The sequence below is a fragment of the Mus caroli genome, unplaced genomic scaffold, assembly GCF_978045245.1.
Source record: "Mus caroli unplaced genomic scaffold, Mus_caroli_1 scaffold_13, whole genome shotgun sequence".
Classification (NCBI taxonomy): domain Eukaryota; kingdom Metazoa; phylum Chordata; class Mammalia; order Rodentia; family Muridae; genus Mus; species Mus caroli.
This window is the reverse complement of record NW_028227268.1, coordinates 8,591,598-8,609,615: the sequence shown is the minus strand read 5'-3', so window position 1 is coordinate 8,609,615 and position 18,018 is coordinate 8,591,598. Positions and strand designations below refer to the sequence as shown.

Here is an 18,018-nt window from a genome sequence, read left to right as displayed (position 1 = left end):
AGATACAATTTGCAAAACACAAGAAAATCAAGAATAGGGAAGACCAATGGGTGGACAGTTCATTCCTCCTTAGAATAGGGAACACAATAACCATGAAAGGAGTTACAGAGACAAAGTTTGGAGCTAAGACGAAAGGATGGACTATCCAGAGACTACCCCACCCAGGGATCCATCCCATAATCAGCCACCAAACCCAGACACTATTGCATATGCCAGAAAGATTTTGCAGAAGGGACCCTATTATAGCTGTCTCGTATGAGGCTATGCCAGTGCCTGGCAAATACAGAAGTGGGTGCTCACAGTCATCTATAAGATGGAACACAGGGCCCCCAATGGAGAAGCTAGAGAAAGCACCCAAGGAGCTGAAGGGGTCTGCAACCCTATAGGTGGAACAACAATATGAACTAACCAGTACCCCCACAGCTCATGTCTCTAGCTGCATATGTAGCAGAAGATGGCCTAGTTGGCCTTCTCAGGGAAGAGAGGCCCCTTGGTATTACAAACTTTATATGCCCCAGTACAGGGGAATGCCAGGGCCAAGAAGTGGGAGTGGGTGGGTAGGGGAGCAGGGCAGAGGGAGGGTATAGGGAACTTTTGGGATAGCATTTGAAATGTATATAAAGAAAATATCTAATAAAAAAATAAAGAAAGAAAGAAAGAAAAAAGAAAAAACCCTAGTCACAGGCTGGAGAGATGGCTCGGAGGTTAAGAGCACTTGTTGTTCTTACAGAGAAGCTGGGCTCTGTCCTCAACCCCCAAGTTTTGGTTTACAACTATCTGTAACTCCAACTTCTGGGAATCCAATGCCCTCTTCTGACTACCATGGGCACCCAGCACCCATTTGATACACATATGTACATGCTGGTAAAACACTCATAACATAAGTAAGGGGCTAGAGAGATGGCTCAGCAGTTAAGAGTACTGAACGCTCTTCCAGAGGTCATGAGTTCAATCCTCAGCAACCACATGGTGGCCTCAACCATCTGTCATGGGATCTGGTGTGTCTGAAGACAGGTACAGTGTACTCATATACATAACATAAATAAAATTAAATCTACTTTTTAATCTTGAAACTAGACATGTGACATGCACAGTCAAGAGTAGAGGGAAATGCATGCATGCATGCATACATTCTCCCTTGCTTGCTCCCTCACTTGCTTGCTTTTGCTCAGCTTGTTTATCCCCTTCCACACAGCTCAGAAACCCCTGCCTAGGAAATGGCACCACCCACAATGACCTTCCTACATCGACTAACTTCATTAAGATACTCAGTCACAGACATGCCCACAGGCCAACTCTGGTTCAAGATTGTCTCAAATTAATTAACGCTAGCCATCTAAGTCCCCGTATGTCACAGGCTTCCTCCCTGTGAAAGAACCTGAGTCGATTTTCTAAACCTTGGGTGTAAGTAGGCCTTGACTTGACTTGCTTTGGTCAAGGAAAGGTGAGTTAAGGTGCTCTGGGCTCCAAGTCTGGGTCTCCAAAGGCCCCTCAGCTTCTTGCCCCACCCCTTGCTACTCTCCCTCACCATAGTAAGAAACCCTGGGAGAGAAACCCGAGCCAAGACTGGACATACAGAGAGGAGAGCAAGCAACAGCATCAGAGCCCCAGAGCTTCAAGTGGCACTCTTGTCCACTCATGGTCTACGGGAGCTACTGACAGCCGGAGTGTGAGCTACAGAGTGAGGCCAGGCCAACAGGAGAGCCACCCACCTGAGTGCAGCCACCCTGGATAACATAATAAATAGTAAGTTGTCCTTGACTTAACCACTATGTATTATAATGGTTCCTAACTATACTCTAAGAACATGGGGGTCTTGGATGTATGTTGAAGCATGTGAGGCATGTCAACAGAAGGTCACAGGTGCATGCTCTGTGAGTTGCAGGCTGTGCTGTGTTTGGGTGATCCATCTCCTGTCAGCTGTCCATCATCATCACAGTGTGTGTGTTTGGATGACCCAACTAAGGTCACCCATCCCTCCTCACCACACCTACTTCAGTCACCAACATTCATCTTACTTTGATGGGACCACTTGTCCTCTCATTCAGTCGGGATTTGTCGTTGTATTTTATTCTAATCAGGAGATGAGGGAAGCCAGGAGAAAGCCACATGGGTCAGGCCAGGTCTATTGCATCCTGATCTCCTAGCCAAGAGGAGCAGTCTTGGGGGATGCTTTTGCATCCAAAACCAAGCCAGTTACACCCAACCATGAAAGTCAATGACAAGGTCACAGAGAAAGCACCTTTCCGGACTTCTTGATAATGGCGCCTCATAGGAAAAAAACAGACAGATATCCGAATGCTCCCGTCTGACCCACAGGTCAATTCCTGGAGAGTGGTAAGGCCTGAAGGGCTTGAGAGGTGGCTCAGTCGATAAAGCCCTTACTTTGCAAACATGAGAACATAAAAATGCTGGGCATGGTAGTACGCACGTGTAATCTTCACACCTAGGAGGCAGAGACGGGCAGATCCACCTCCTGACCAGCCAGCCTGGTGTACTAACTAGCAGGTCTAACAGGGATGCCACTTAAGAAATGACGGCACTGCCCTCTGCCCCTCGAGTGCACACACACATGTGTGCGTGCACACACAAACACACTCATGGGCATCTACACATAAGCACAGACACACACAAGAGAGTTGTAATGCACGCGTCTAACCCTTATGCCAGCCTGAATTAGCCTTACTATGACTTGTTCTGCCCTGGCTGGTGCAGAGAGCAAAGGGTTTGTTTCATCGTGTGCTCTGTGTAGCACTCCTTTATCAGTTTCTTACATTATACTCAATCATTTAGAAAGAAACCCATTACTGGATGCATAGCATGACTTGTAGAGAAAGCAACATATAAAATATGCTGGATAGTTTTATGTCAACTGAACACAGGCTAGAGTCATTTGAGAAGAGGGACCCTCAGTTGAGAAAGCGCCCCTCCCAGACTGGCCCGGGACAAGCCTGATGGGTGATTTCTTGATGGATGAATCCTTCCGCATCAGATTCAGCTCACTGCGGGTGGTGCCACCCCTGGCAGGTGGTCCTGGGTAATACAAGAAAGTGGGCTGAGCAGGGCATGAGAACCAGGACAAATAAGCAGAGCTCCCCTTTGTCCCTACCCTGACTTCACTCAGTGATGATGGGCTGCTACCTCCAAGTGTAAGACGATATTAAACCCTTTCCTCCCCGAGTTGCTTCTAGTCGTGACGTTTCATCACAACAATGGAAAACTAACTTGGGCATAAAATGCACACAGAGAAGGCTAAACCAGGAAGAACACCGAAGCTCAAGGTTCTCTCCACACTAGGCCCTGAGACGGAGCATGCACATGGCCCACCCCATCTTCTGTTCTCTGTCAACCTGCAGTAACAGAACCCCAGCTGACTCGTGGACCAACTCCGTCTCCACACTACTTGTTCAGGTCGCTTTTCTGAGCCTCCGTCCCAGGTCAAATCTAATCCTAACAGACAGTGTGGGGGTGGGGTGGGGACGAAGATGCATCACCGTCAGTATTGCAAACTGTAGGTGTCTGGTTGCCATGGAGACCACCCCAAGACATCCAGATTCCAAAATACAAACTCATTCCAAGAGAAAGACCGGGAAAAAAAAAAAAGCCCTCTTGTAAGCCTAAAGGAGCCCCTCCCCATTCTGGTAGGGTCCCCCTCCTCCCGCGAGCCAGATGGTGATGCCAGCCCTGGAAAAGGTGGCACCAGACACACGACCTCTTGGCCTCCTTCACCTTCAGATGCCTACCAATCAGCCCTCTGAGCCTAAGGGCAGGACCACCCTTGGATCTCACTCCTGACTCCTCAGCCTCTGGCTATTCAGGCTCTAGTTTTTATCTTTCTGTAATACTCCCCTTGGCTTTACACTTTCCTTGCACGCTACCTAAACACAGCTCTGCTCTTCTGCCCATCCCCCAAGCTTCTAGGGACTCCTGCCATCTATCTAAAGAAAGAACCAATGCTTCTCCACAGTGCCTCAAGGTGTATGTATCTGGGTCTTAGCCAGCTATTCCAGTTATGTCCTGGACAAACCCATCAGCAACCTCTCTCTCTCTCTCTCTCTCTCTAGACAGACAGATAGATAGATAGATAGACAGATAGATAGATATAGGTATGTATGTACATGTATGCACATACATGTGTAGTCATGTATGTGAAGACCGGATGTCAAGCTTGGTTGTTTTCCTCAGGAACCATCATTTGGGGTTTTTATAAGGTTTACTGTGTTCTTTATGTGTATGTCTGTGCTTCTGTATATGTGTATGTGCACATGAGTGCTGTGGCCATGAAGGACAGAAGGGAGCACCAGATCCCCTAGAGCTGGAGTCACACTTGGTCTCCGTGGGTCACCATGTGGGTGCTAGGAACTGGACTCCCATTCTCTGAAAGAGCAGCAAATGCGCCTGGCCACTGAGCCATCGCTCCCGGCTCCTCCATTCAGTGTGACTCTCACTAGGATCTGAAGCTCAGCTCGCACGGCTATTTTGCAAACTGAACACGTTTGACTGCCTGGTAAATGACTGTCTCCCAGCCTCTTACAAGGCACAGATTACTGGCTCATCTCCCTCTTATGTGTGACTGAATGCTAAAAAAGTGATCCTGTGTGGAGGAGCAGCAGCCCTTCCACAGAGCACTTGTCTTAAGGACGTGTAGAGATTTGGCCCTGACATGCAGAGTCTAAGAGGACAGAAGTGAGCGGATCCGGACTCGGATCCTGGGCAGTCACTTAAGAACATCTTTCAAGAGAACTGACATTTAACATCATGCTTTTGAACAGGACTGGTATGAAAATGCCTACAAGAGACAGTGCCAGCTAACACTAACTATTCAAACGCAGAAGAAGGTACTGAGATCAGATAAGCTTATTCCGAGCCAGCTAAACATTCAATCAGGTTCTTTAAAAATGAAATCCTGCTTCACAGAAGTCTTGGGGAACAATCTCTGCTCCCACCATCTGTCTGGATCCAGTGAAGCCTTGCCCTGTCTGATGCCAGCCAGAGATGACTACCGCGAGTCCCCACCAGTCCTGTGATATTTCACACATGCTATGTAATCCAATGAGCACTCAGCCATCAGGTGGGGAGTTCACCCCCGAGCTTGAGTCTTCCAAGCTCCTGCCTCCTGTTCTTTCTTTTGCAAGAGCCAAATAAGCAAGAGAGCCTGTGTCCCTGACTGGTGGCTGGCCAATATCGCCTGATCGGCTGGAAATGAGCCAGGGGTATGGCAGCTGCCTGCTTTGCCAGGCTAGATGGACCAGGGTTGGGAGCCAGTCATCTAGCAAGTCCACAATGGATGCTATAAGGCCTTCAGCAGACAGGGCTGCGTGGACAAAGAGCTTCTTCCCGACTTCTCCCAGCCAGTTCAGGCCTCTGTCCTCCACATCTGGAAACGTGGCAAGATCCTAATGCTAAGAACTGATTCTGTTCCATCTTTAGGCTCACAATGACTGTTGACTTTGAGGGGAGCTTGACTCCTCCAAACACCAGCTCATCCTTCATTAGAACGTGGTTTCCAGGAGACCGGAACCCTTGACACTGGGATGCACACGCACAACCGGCTCCCAGCAGCCTGATAGGCTGATGCAGTTAGTACAGGGTGTGCCCAGGGGCACTGCAAGTATGACACAATCAAAGCTCACCAGGTGAGGGCAAGCAAGGTGGTTCAGTGGGTAAAGGTGCTTGCCACCAACCCTGAGAACCTGAGTTTGATCCCTGGGACTCACAGGGTAGAAGGCTGCCCTCTGACCTCCAGGAGTCAGACTAAACAAACAAATGTATCTTACAACTTAATATAATCTTTCCAGGTGATTGCAACATGCAGCCTACTACTACATTAGTGTGAAGGCAACACTCCCAGAGCCAGAGGGCTACTTAACTCAACAGCCAAAGGCTCCAGGGCAAACAGCTCTGCTAGGCCAGTGCTGTGAAAGGCAGCTGTAAAACTGAGCAGGGTTTGTGCTGAAATCGCGGCTTGCTTTCACAATCTCCCATTACACACTGGAATTAGTCCCTTCTCTCGGTGCCATGACAAAATACCCAGTTAAAAAGCAACTTAAGGTTTATTCTGGCGTATGGTCTGAGGGGATGCCGTCGGCCATGGCAGGGGAAGGGGGGACACCATGACAACAAGAACAAAAGGCAGCTAGTCCCCTGCTTTCACAGGCAGGAAGCAGAAGAGAGGGATGCTGGTGCTCAGCTCGTGCCCTCCCTCCCTGTGGTCAGTCCAGGACCCTGGTCTGTGGGATGGTGCTGCCTACATTTAGGGTGCATCTCCCCACTTTTGGTAAACTGCTGTAGACGCTCCCTTACAGACACTTCCCACTTTTGGTAAACTGCTGTAGACGCTCCCTTACAGACACTTCCCACTTTTGGTAAACTGCTGTAGACGCTCCCTTACAGACACTTCCAGAGGTTTGTTTCCCTCTGATCCTAAGTCCCATCAAGTTCACAGTCAACATTGACCATTACAACGCCTTGGCCCTGACCATCTCTGGAGACCTCCTTCTTAAGATTTATTATTATAATTGAATTCTGTGCATGTCTCTATCTCTGTGAAGATGTAAGCAAGAGAGCACAGGTGCCCATGGAGTCCAGGGAAGTGAGAGGAGTCAGATCCCTAAACCCCTGGAGCTGGGGTTATAATAGTCGGTTGTGAGCTGCCCAATGTGGGTGTTGGGAACCAAACTCAGGTATTTTGAGAGAGCAGCACACATTCTTAACTGGACCATCTCTCTAGCCCTGAAACTCTGTGTCCTAGGTGACATGAAAAATGGTGCGAGAGTCCACATAAGCCACCACACTACGCTACAAAGCCATCCTCTGAAGGCTTCGCAGGACCTCGGCGAAGGAAGGAAAAAGGACCAAGCCTCTTCTGCAAGGTCCACACAAACCCAGCGTTTCCCAGGAAATCACCTACAGGAGCACTAGACGCTCCAGAGAGCATTCTAGAACCCACAGTTGGGCCCAGTGGATCAGAGCAGCGGTCTTTTCCTTTTCGGCTATTCACACCGCCACCAGACCTTCGGAATACCCAGCCCCCAACACCACCTCAGGAACCAGCAAACTTTTTTTTAAAGTCCAAAGAACAGACAGCTCTGGCTTTGTGAGCCACAGGCTCAACTGGAGCTCAATGATGCAAAAGCAGCCACAGGCACTGTGACATGTGGGCGTGGCTTGCTCCCGTGCATTGTCTGCATTCACAAGAACAGGAAGCAGATGGACTTAGCCCACCAGACTGGTTGGCACACCCCTCCCATGGATCACAACTTCTTGACAGGCAGAAGTGTTTTCTTGTCCCTTGGCCGCCCTGCCTTGACACGGTGAGGGAATTGGAACAGGTTTCCGCTGGATGAATGGAGAGAGGAGCTACTGGCTGGACAGACGGTTGCAACATGGTCCAGTCGTGCTAAAAAAGAGCATCTTGTGAGCACCGGCCTGAGCCAGTACCATTAAAGGGGCAGCTACTAGATATCTACCAGTTCCAACAGAGAACCTACAGAGGTGGGGTGACTCAACATACAGAGGGCCATGTGAAAGTGTAGCCTGAAAATCTGGGTGTTTGTTTCATTTGGGGGAGATGGTGGGGATTGAACCCTGGGCCTTGTACATGCTACATATGTGCTCTTCAACTGAGCCATACCTGATCTCTGGGCCTTTTCAGACTTTTCTCCTGTTCACATCAATTTCACCATCTCCTTACAGGGACAATGGAGGCACCATCATCAATAAGGACCACATACAGTATCACAAGGATACTGTAACCAATCTGCACAGTGGGCCCAGACCTACAAGGCAGGGCAGGGGAATAAAGGGGAGCCGGGCAGGAATGCAGGCTAGGGGTAAGCCACCCCTTCACACTAACTGGGTACAGTACAAGCAAGATGGGGGGAGTGGGCTAAGGCAGAAGGGTGGTGACTATTCGGGAGACTACAGAGGAAGGTCTCATGACCACTCAATTAGGGGTCACGCCACCCCAGGTACTCATTAGGACAAGAGAAAGCAAGGGACTCTTCCCCTAAGACAAACATCATTGCATCCCAGCCCTGTGGAGGAGAAGGTGACATAAGTCATTCCCTCCCTCACACTGATTACAGTCACACTGGAAGTCTGGGCATGAAATCAAAAAAGGTAAAATACAATCATAACAACAATAATCTGTCTTCTTCCTGAGTGGCTCTCTCCTCACTGTGCCTCGCCCCCTCATCTCGCCATAGACTGTTCTCCTGGCATCGCGTGTCAGGAGTTAGAACTGCTGAACAGGCCACCCTCCATCATGATTGCACACGGAGAGGGGGCAAAGGGGAGGCTGGGGACAGAGATGCCACCACAATACCCTTGAGCCTTCAGAGATCGCTAGCACTTGGGAGCCATGAGAGTCGGGCTGAGTCCAAAGACAGAAAAGGTGAGAGGCTGGCATTATGCCAACCCTAAGGGCCTCACCCATCACTTAACAACAGTGCTGTGGAGGAGCCTGAGGTGAGGCTGGAACAATGGCTGGAGAAGGGCTCTCAGGATCTTCACACATCACAACATACCAGCTTGTCAAATGGGATCGCTCGGCAGGAAGCTCAGAGTCCTACCAAGTTGCTATGGAGTAACCCTCACAGCTCTGTAAGTGTAATGTTGGGTGGTAACCGAACATTTGAAAAATGGGGCTTTATGAGCGGTCCATAGGGCCACAGGAGGAATGCCTAAAAGGGGATAATGTGACCCTCAATCGCAACTTCTGCCAGGAGTTTTTACTGCTGAAATAAGGCAAGGCTGAGGTCTTCTGTCTGGAGATGGCTGGAAAGAGAGCTGGCTTCCAGAGCATTTTCAGGCAGAGGAGTTTTATGGAGAGGAATATATGCAAGCTGAAGGCCTAGGAATGGATTCTGCTACAACTCTTGTGCACCTGTTTATAGCTTGGGAATCTCCAGGTTCCCTAAGGACAGGCTCTGGTCTGACAGTCAGTGGCTTAGATGACTTCAGCGAGGTCCCACCCCAAAACGAGTTTTTCCAGCTCAAAGGACTATGGAGATGGCAGTAAGAACCACGCTCTGCTCTACTCATAGAGAAAGCCTCCAGTCTGTGCCTTCTGATACAGCCATACAGCTGGACTATACAGCACCACCATAATGTGCTCACGCTTGAAAAATAAAATTCGGGCTTACAGTGTTGCTCAGGGGGTGGGGGCGGGGGAGGAAGCTTTCCTCCCAACCTAAAAAAAAAACGAGAGTCTGATTCTCAGGTCACACATGGCGGTAGTAGTAAACCAACTCCTGCAAGCTGCCCTCTGACCTCTACACATATGCTGTGGCACAGGTACGCTCACAGGCGAGCACAATCAATTGACTCATTCAAATGATTTTTGGAAAAAAAGATAAAATCTGAACTAAGCCTCTAGATCTATCTCTGAGTTTGCAGAGATCAAGAACAGAAGGCCCCACCAAACTCAGACTGTGGAACGTTCTAGAAACAAAAAAGGCCCAGCTTCTCCAACAAATTACTAGCTTGTGGGGGGTCGCAATGGGGGAGACGTGAGCGACTTAGAGAAAACAGCCAGCAAATTCTCTTTGGATCCCAGCTCTTGCAGAACAATCTCGCAGGGCCCCTTGGAATGTGAACACGGCTCGGGCGTTCGCTCACAGAGAAGAATCTCTGTTTGCCTTCTGTCGGGTGAGACGCTGCCACACTGATTCTCGGTTTCACAGGAAGTCACTCAGTTTGAGATACATATTGAATTTACAGGTGAAATTACACGGATCTGGGATTTGCTTTTATAAAACATTCTCAGCTCCCAAGAAGGCAGAAGGGAGACAGATAAAATGAGATTTGCCAAGTGTCAATCATGACTGAAGGTGGGTACTGCGCAGTGAGGCTATAGATTATGGGTGATTTTTTTTTTCCTTGTGTGCTTTAAAGTACCTAAAATAAAAATTCCTGGGGCTGGAGAGACGGGGAAGCAGTCAAGAGCACATATTGTTCTTACAGATGACAAGTTCGATTCCCAGCACCCATAGCAGGAGCTTTGCAACCTCTTGTAATTTCAGCTCCAGTGAGGTCTGACATCGCTGACCTGTGGAGGGGGCACCTGTACTCAGATACACACACCACCCGAGACCCCGCCCCCGACACATACACATAATAAAGATACAAAAAAAAAATCCTTTTGAAAGCCCTTCAAGGAGAAGAGAAGGAGACATTAAACTCCTGTCATTTATCAGGCTAGTCTTGATGTCACCTTATTTCCTAAATCCTGAACCACTCCCTTCTCCATGGAAAGAGTGGAGAGTACCTCATAAGCTGGGGAGTGAAGACAGTCAGAGGAGGAGTTAGCTCCTACAGAGGGACCGGGTGTGGAGATGGGCTGGCACCAGCCCCAGGGAGGGAAAGATTAGAATCAACACACTTCACCCACAGTGAACTCACCCCTGCGGCAAAGCCCAGGCTTCCGTCTAAGATCCGCCTCTGCAAATGAAAAAGGGAGATGTTTCAGTCTTCAAGGACCACAGGACAGTGTGTGTGGCATCAGTAAGGAGACTGCCATAAAGCCCAAAGGGCTCAAAGGTCACTGACCTACTTCTAAGCTGGTGGTGACCTCCTGACCTTACAGAATGGGCCAAGAACAGGGGAAGGAGGGGGAAGACATGGACACAGTTAAACATGACACCCATTCCAGTGTCAACCAGAAGTTGGCAGGGAAGGGGATCTTGGAGTGCACAGGCCCACACCTTATTTCTTACCCAGCACCCCTAATGCCCTTAGGAAGTAGTTGATCTAAAATGTGGAAATGACCAAGGGCTAGTAGGAACGCTGGAGCAACACAAACAGTCACACAGGTAGGGACACAAACTGGCACACCCACGTCACACAGAAAGCCATGTAGTGGGACTGACAGCAAGTGACTGCAGTATACGCATCACTGCTGAGAAATGACAGAAATTCATTCTGGGAATCCCCAAATCCATGCGCTGTTCCCAAGAGCCCCAAACCAGAGACTGCACAAAGTCCTATTTATGGTAAGACAGATAGACCAACAAGAACACCCAAATACCACAGGGCAGAGAAAACATGCCCACACATCTCACACACAAAGAACACACTGTGTGTGTGCATGCATGTATGTATGTACACAATAGGCAGAAGCATTAAGTAAACTGGGAACTGAGCAGGGTAGATTCAGCCCGACACAGAACAGTAGCAGCTATGTGAGCAGAGAACCTAACAGCAGCAGCCAGACAGGGGTGATGTCTACACTGTGGGAGAGACGGGCAGCGTGGGAGTGTTTTGCATGGAGTGAAAGTCTGAGTGGGTGTGGTGACTGGGAAGGAGCCTGAAGGGACCGTGAGAAGCTGGCACTTGATCTAGGTCTGGATATATGGGCCTTTATAGAATAATAATCAAACTGCATAGGTATAAAATGTGCACCTTTCTGAGTACATCTATTCCAATAAAAAGACGTTTTTGCTTCCATCATAGCTAGTGGATAATGACTTGTGGTCTGCACATAATGCTCTTCAGCACTCTCATGGGACAGCAGGCTACTAGGTAAGGATTCTCCACACCCAAGTCTCCAAATGTTAGATTTTTGCTAACCACCCTCCCCCCTCCACCCTGTTAGGGTGGGGGCAGCAGTGTGGGAGGCAGGATAATATAGCTGGAGCCAGGACCTGCCAAACTGGTCTATAACACAAGGGGCCTGAGACACTGACTTTCTAGACCCAGGGCTCGGTGTGTTTAGAGAGATCTCAGTTGCCTTCTTCGTGGGCCACTCCTGCAGCATCTACAACTGCCCTTGAGCAAGGCGAGGGTTACAGTCTTCAAGACAGCCATGAGTGGCTCTGGGCTTGAAACAGGGAGCAGCTCAGGGTGGGAGGAGAACAGGATCTCAGGCATAGGAGGTGAGCACAGGCTGTGCTCATGGTGTAGAGTAAGGCAGGGTGTGTGTAGAGGGAGGGTGGGTGAGGGATGCCAGGGATTCGGGGTGCAGAGGAAGAAAAGATGGGGAGATGCACAAGATCTCGTGAGGATGTGAGGCCAGAACATATGGCCTGAGAGTGACTAAGGACACTGGGGGCTCTCTATGGGATGCACGGAGGACATATGAGGGGAAGGGCTGAGGAGACTCAGTATGCATATGGACAAGGCAGGCTGTCAGTGCTCATCCAGGAGACGGGATGCGTTCACGGTAAGGGCAGGCTCACATGTTATCAGGAGAGAGAACGAGGAAGCAGACCTGTCTGTATTCATTCGGGAGGGAGAGCATGTGGGGACTGAGGTGGGTAGACAGGAGCCTACAGGGGACTGAGGTGGGGGAGCCTGCCGATCTTCAGCCAGTGGGGAGGACTGAGATGCCCTGGGCTGGGGTAGTAGAGAAGCAGACCCCTTCCTTCCCACAACCCCTAACCAACTGTCTAGCTCAATCACGGCCACAGGGAGGGCGGTTCCACCTGAAAGCTAATTGTCTTGGGTCCTGCGTAGTACTCCTGCTCTGGGCGTGCAGGAAATTAGACAGGAGCTCAGGAATGAGGCAGCAGGTTAATGAAGGCACAATAGCTACTCCTTCACCCCCTCGCCCTTTTGAGTTTGGGTGGCAGAGGCAGGTGAGGGGAAGACAATGCCCGGCTTGTGTACCACTAATGGGTGCCTGCTCCCTGGCCTCGTGAGGAAACAGAGAGAAAACAAGGAAGTTGGGAAGCATTAGCAGCCCACCTCCTGCCCGGCGGTGCTGTGTAGCAAGCAAGGGGCAGGTTCCAAAGGTCACCAAAGGGTCCCTGCAAATCCCCAGAAGCGAAGCGACTCACCTGCCCGCTGGAGAATATGAACACGAGAGCTGCCCCGGCGGCTGTCATTGCCCAGGTGAAGAAGGTCCCCAGCAAGGCCTGGACCACGGAGCTGTAACCTTGGAGCATGCTGGATACAGCTGTGCACAGAAGAGCAGAGGGTCAGACAGATGCTGAGGGGCCCCAATTGTGACATACACATGTCCTAAGCCACTGCCTGAGCTGCCCTCTGTCAGGGTAGGTGGTCTGCACATTCAAGTCAAACCAATGCAACAGGCCTCACCATCCCAGTGCCAGCACAGGGGCATTAAAAGGCATGTAACTTTGAAAGGCGACGTGAGGACACTGGGAGAAAGAGGCCAGGAAGCTCCCCCCAGAGGCCCGCTCATTCATGCATCTGTCCCTGCCTGCTATTTCTCCTCAGACCCTGCCAAAGAACAGGCCCCTAGCTCAAACTGTCCTCTAGATACCTTCCATCTGATTCCCAGTCACACCTTCCTGGCTCCCCAAGCCAGCCTCCTGGCTAAACATAAATTCCACCGACAGCCCTTCCCACTGCCATGGACTCTCCAGCCAAAGTCCACAGCATGCAGTCTGGGCGCTACGCTCCCATTCAACTTAACTCCTCAGGGCACCTTTACAACCCAGACAGCTGTGCCTCCAAGGTTCCGTTCCCATAAGCCCCTTGGGGGATGCCTTCCCTCCACAGCTCCTGCCCTCGATAAACCCAAGAGCCTCCTCTAAGGCCCACCTCATGCCAGGTCTGTGATGAAACCTTCCATGACTACCCACACTCGCGCGCGCGCACACACACACACCATGTCCAAACACACGTCTTTGCTGTTTTCTATGGGGCCTGCCTACATCCAAAACCTAAATTTGTAACTGCTTGAGAATGGTGAAGACACTTTCCCACAGCCTTGTGAAAGCAGGCATGGCCATCCGCTGCAAACTATCTGCTTAAGGAAGAGGAGCCAGCTTACCCAGAAAGGAGAGCCAGAGAACACAAGGAAATAGAACCATAAACTGCTGCTGGCGAAGGGGCACCACTGTCCCCTAAGCAAAGAAAGGACCCTCTCTTGTATGGGCCCAGAGAACCTCCTCAGACTGAACTATGATCAAGACTGAGACCATATCCTGTCCATCCTGTCCTAGATTGCAAATGTCAGGCTTCTCCTACGGAAAGTTACAAGGCAGAGAAGTCCACTTGCGAAGCGGCCGTGTGTCCTGGCACTCACATACACATACAAGCTAGGTGTGGCATCAACTCAAAGGCCTCATTCAGCTCCCTTTCGGCCCTCCAGCATCCACAAGGCTGGACCTGACCCCACCTGGCTTGGCTCCCTCAGAGCTGAGCAGGCAGGAGTTATATGCCTGCATATCAAGGGCTAAAGAGGTTCCCTCAGCTGCCCTTAGAGGAAGCCATGGCAGAGTATGGACAGGGCCCTGGGCACAGCCCACACTCAGAAAAGGCTGTGGGCTCAGATGAGCCCCGCTGGGCCCCCATGCTAAGTCTAAGGTCTAACCATTTATGGGTTCGGATTCTAAGCATATGCAGCCTTTTGACGATTTGACACTGGCGAACCCCACAACCAAGAAGCAAAAAAGCAAATAACGAAAAACTGCCAAGTCTGACAACCTGAGCTTGGTTCCTGATGCCCACCTGAGGGAGAGAACCAACAGCTCTCCTCTGACCTCGGCATTTGCACTACGGAATGCACAAGCCCCCCGACCCCCACCCCACAACACATACACATACACACACACACACACACAGAGGTAGTTTTAAAATGCACCCTTTCCCAAATCTCACATCGTCTAAGTAAGCTTACTATTTTGTGTTGGGCTGTACACATCTCTATACCGAGTGCAGGTTGGGCACACATGACAGAGGAACTCAAGACAGTGACTGCACACATTTTTAAAATTTTAAAAAGAAAAAAAAAATCAAGCAAAAAAATAGCCTTTTCCACCCTCCCTGAGTCAAGTCCACCTCAAAAGAGTGGTGTGTGCTGGGCATGGCAGCAGAAACCTTTTAGTCCCAGACCTTGAAGAGGCAAATACCAGCAGGTCTCTGCAAGTTTGAGGCTAGCCTGGTCTACTTAGTGAGTTTCGGGACAGCCAGGGCCATATAGTAAGATTCTTTGTCAAAACAAAACAAAACAAAACAAACTAACAAAAAACAAAAATGAGAGACTTGAGTATTTTTTGTTTTTTGAATTTGTTTGGTTTTTTGTGTTTGTTTTTTAGCTGAGATCCTAGAGCATTAACACGTTGATCGCTCCCAGTTGCTTGTGAGTAAAATGTTAAACATACACAAAGACCGACATGGAGCTAACATCCTCTCAAGTCTCACTATCCGAGACAGATCACAGAGTAAAACATCCCCCAAGTACCTCACTGTGTCTTTTGACAGCTACTGGTTAAAAGAAACGATTCCCATTTGCCAGCCAGCAAAATCAAACCAAAGGGAGTTGTGCATCTTCATGGCGGCCAGGGAGATAGGAAAACACTCTTCTAAGTTCACTGCATAACTGAGTTCCTGAGATGAAGAGAAAGACAGAGCCCTGTCCACCCACCATTTATCACAGTGTGAGCCCAGCACGCCTCTTCTTCCACTCACTGTTTGAAAACTCTGGCTACTCTCTAAGGGTGGTGGAAAGCCAGTTGTCTGGTCCCCCTTGAGAGCTACTTAGATGATTTTTTTTTTTAAATGTAGCAGAGAGTGGCTTTGAACTCCTGATCCTCCTGCCTTCCACCTCCCAAAGCTGGAATTACCAGAGTGTGCTACAATAGCTGGTTTTTGTGGTACTCGGGAATCAAACTCAGAGCTTTGTGCATGGTAAGCAAGCACTCTACCAAAGGAGTTCCATCTCCAGCCGTTGGAGCTACGTAAAAGCACAGGGCGCGGGCGACATCACACACTTGTGGGATCCCCAAATCTGCACCTTATTTAACTCCATGGGAGAACTCTTACACACAGCTAAGCACATAAAACCAGACCAGCTTCTACACAGCCAATGGTTTAGTGAGTCCTTCTCTATGGGAGACTGGCATCCGTCATTTCCTGTACTTAACAGACTAATAAGCTCTTAGGAACAGGGTATAGCAGCTCCAAATCTTGCCAGGCAGTCTGCTTCAGACTTTCTCCAGAGCTGGATATGAACATCATAAACTGGACCAGTGACCAGGACAGGGGACCATTCTCCACCCATCCTATAACTTGAGAGAAGCCAAAAGCGGGCTGACAGTGCAGAGCAGCCAGCTCCTATGACTAAAATTTCCTTCTGTCCTTTTCTGTCTCTTTCCCTGTCTTTTAAAAGTTGCCTCCGCACTTCAAAACGCTGGTTTAGTGAAAGCGAGGCACTGCGTGGGCTTAAGGGAGCTGGCACAGAACTCGTGGACCGGACTTTACCAGAGACGCCCATGAGAAAGATTCAGGATCTGGGCCGCTAGTATGAACATGAAAAAGTTCTCCAGGAGACAGGCATGCTGCTGGCTCTCCAGCCTCCCCCAGACCTGCCACAGGTGGAGGTGGGAGGGGCCTCCGAATGGCTGCCACTGATACCACAGGTCCCTTGTCCCCTATACACACCACCATGAAACAATGAATGAAGAGACCCTTGGCTGTGCACTCAAGAGCCTCACATCACCGTCTCCAGCTCATCCTAGGGTGGAGCAGAGGGGGACCAAACACCCCCCCTCCCCCTGCCACCTGTCACAGTCCCTGCTGCTCTTCCAGGACCTGCACCTTAGGGCACCCCTTTGCAAGCTCCACGCCGCTGCACATTCTTGAGACTGCCCGGCACCCCGGGCCTGAAGGAGAGAAAAGGCGACTCACTAGGGTGCCCTCTCCAGCCCCCTCTCCACTTCCATCAGCCCCCGATGCCACTCGCTCGCCCGCTGGCCCGGCTCCACTCCCGCAGTCACTTCCTGCTTCACTCCAGCACACGTGGCCCTCCACCGCCGGGCCCCGCCCCTTCGCAACCGGCGAATCCTGCCTGGAGAATAAAGTCTCAGGTTCACAGGCTTCCGTGCACGCAGGAACAGAGGCGGGCGGGCAAGAGCAGCACTCTCCCCTTCCCCCAAGGCCACAAATGCAAAGGCGAAGGCCTAGGGCAGTGCACACACCCCAGGAAGTCTCGGGGAGGCTAGACACCCAAAGAAGGGGCACTTTGGATCAGTTCTGATGTACTTAATGTCGTCTACATCTTTTGTCATATGTCCTAAACATGACAACATGGGTCCTAACTGAGCTACGGAGCCAGTGTCAAAATGAAGGTCAATGGCTTTATTCTCAAGATCAATACCTTCCATTAGCAGGGTGCCCAGGCTCTGCATTCTACTTGAGCTTGCAATCTTTCACTTGCTGACTACAGCCTGTCAATATTGAGGACCCAGTGAGGGCCACATATACGAAGCATCGCCCCAGGTCGTGGGCTTTACACTGCAGGGCTTCTATGAAAACACCTTGACTAGATCTAGCTGCAATAAAATGAAGGCCAGATATCTGGTTCAATTTGAATGTCAGGAAAACAACAAATAATTTCTTATTATAAGTATGCCCTGTGCCGTGTAAGGGACGCACACATGCAAATGTCATGACTGATTTTTGAAATGTAAAGTTAAATGAGTGGTCAGTGTTGCATTTGGCAGCCCAAGCATAAAGTACTCAGGACAGGAGAACAGCCTGCAGTTGGAGAATACAAAGAAGACAGTAAGAGCAGGCATCTGTTAACCTGTTAGAGAGCGGTGTGCCTTCCTGGTGAGGACCACTCTGCACTCGCAGCAATGAAGGAAGAACTCTCTTAGGGTGGTTGTCCAGCTCTCAGCCAATGCCCAATCAGCTCCCAGCAGGTTTTATTAACTTATATACACGCTAGGCTTAAGCATTTCACATACATTGTCATCCTTCAATCTCAGGTCCTGGACCCAGGTAACCCTTTGAGCAACTTAAAAAGAGGCTGCAGACTGCAAGTCTGGCCACATAGGCAGCTAGGAGATTTACAGAGCAAAGACATTGCACACTGCCAGAACGATTCTGAGTACACCCGGTGTTGTTCTCTTTCTGAATAGTTGTTACCCAGGGTCATCTTGTCCACCTGGTGGCATGATGGTTTTCAGACCTGGATTTAACAATGGTTGTGACCCTGCACTCCCATCCACCCCAGCCCCAACTGCCCTTTAGGGGTATGTCTTCCCCTATGAGAAAAACCTAATGGCTGGTTGTTAAGTCAGGGTTGCCTCCCTTGTCGTGGGA

General features: G+C 50.0%; 1 protein-coding gene across 7 annotated transcripts in view; it reads right to left on the bottom strand.

Annotated features, from left to right (window-relative positions):
- Slc39a11 (solute carrier family 39 member 11) overlaps positions 1-18,018 on the bottom strand; it is a 404,384-nt gene that overhangs the window by 300,775 nt on the left and 85,591 nt on the right. For 5 of the 7 annotated variants that reach the window (XM_029484199.2, XM_029484197.2, XM_085829441.1 and 2 more), the window contains 2 exons: positions 12,780-12,898; positions 10,405-10,443 (listed from right to left, as the gene is read on the bottom strand). In XM_029484199.2, coding sequence (XP_029340059.1) covers positions 10,405-10,443; positions 12,780-12,887 — 147 coding nt within the window. In that variant the 5' untranslated portion in view covers positions 12,888-12,898. Of the gene's footprint in view, positions 1-10,404; positions 10,444-12,779; positions 12,899-16,509; positions 16,529-16,599; positions 16,722-18,018 lie in introns of those variants that run through there. The other 2 variants (XM_029484196.2, XM_029484200.2) reach the window with 2 other exon arrangements.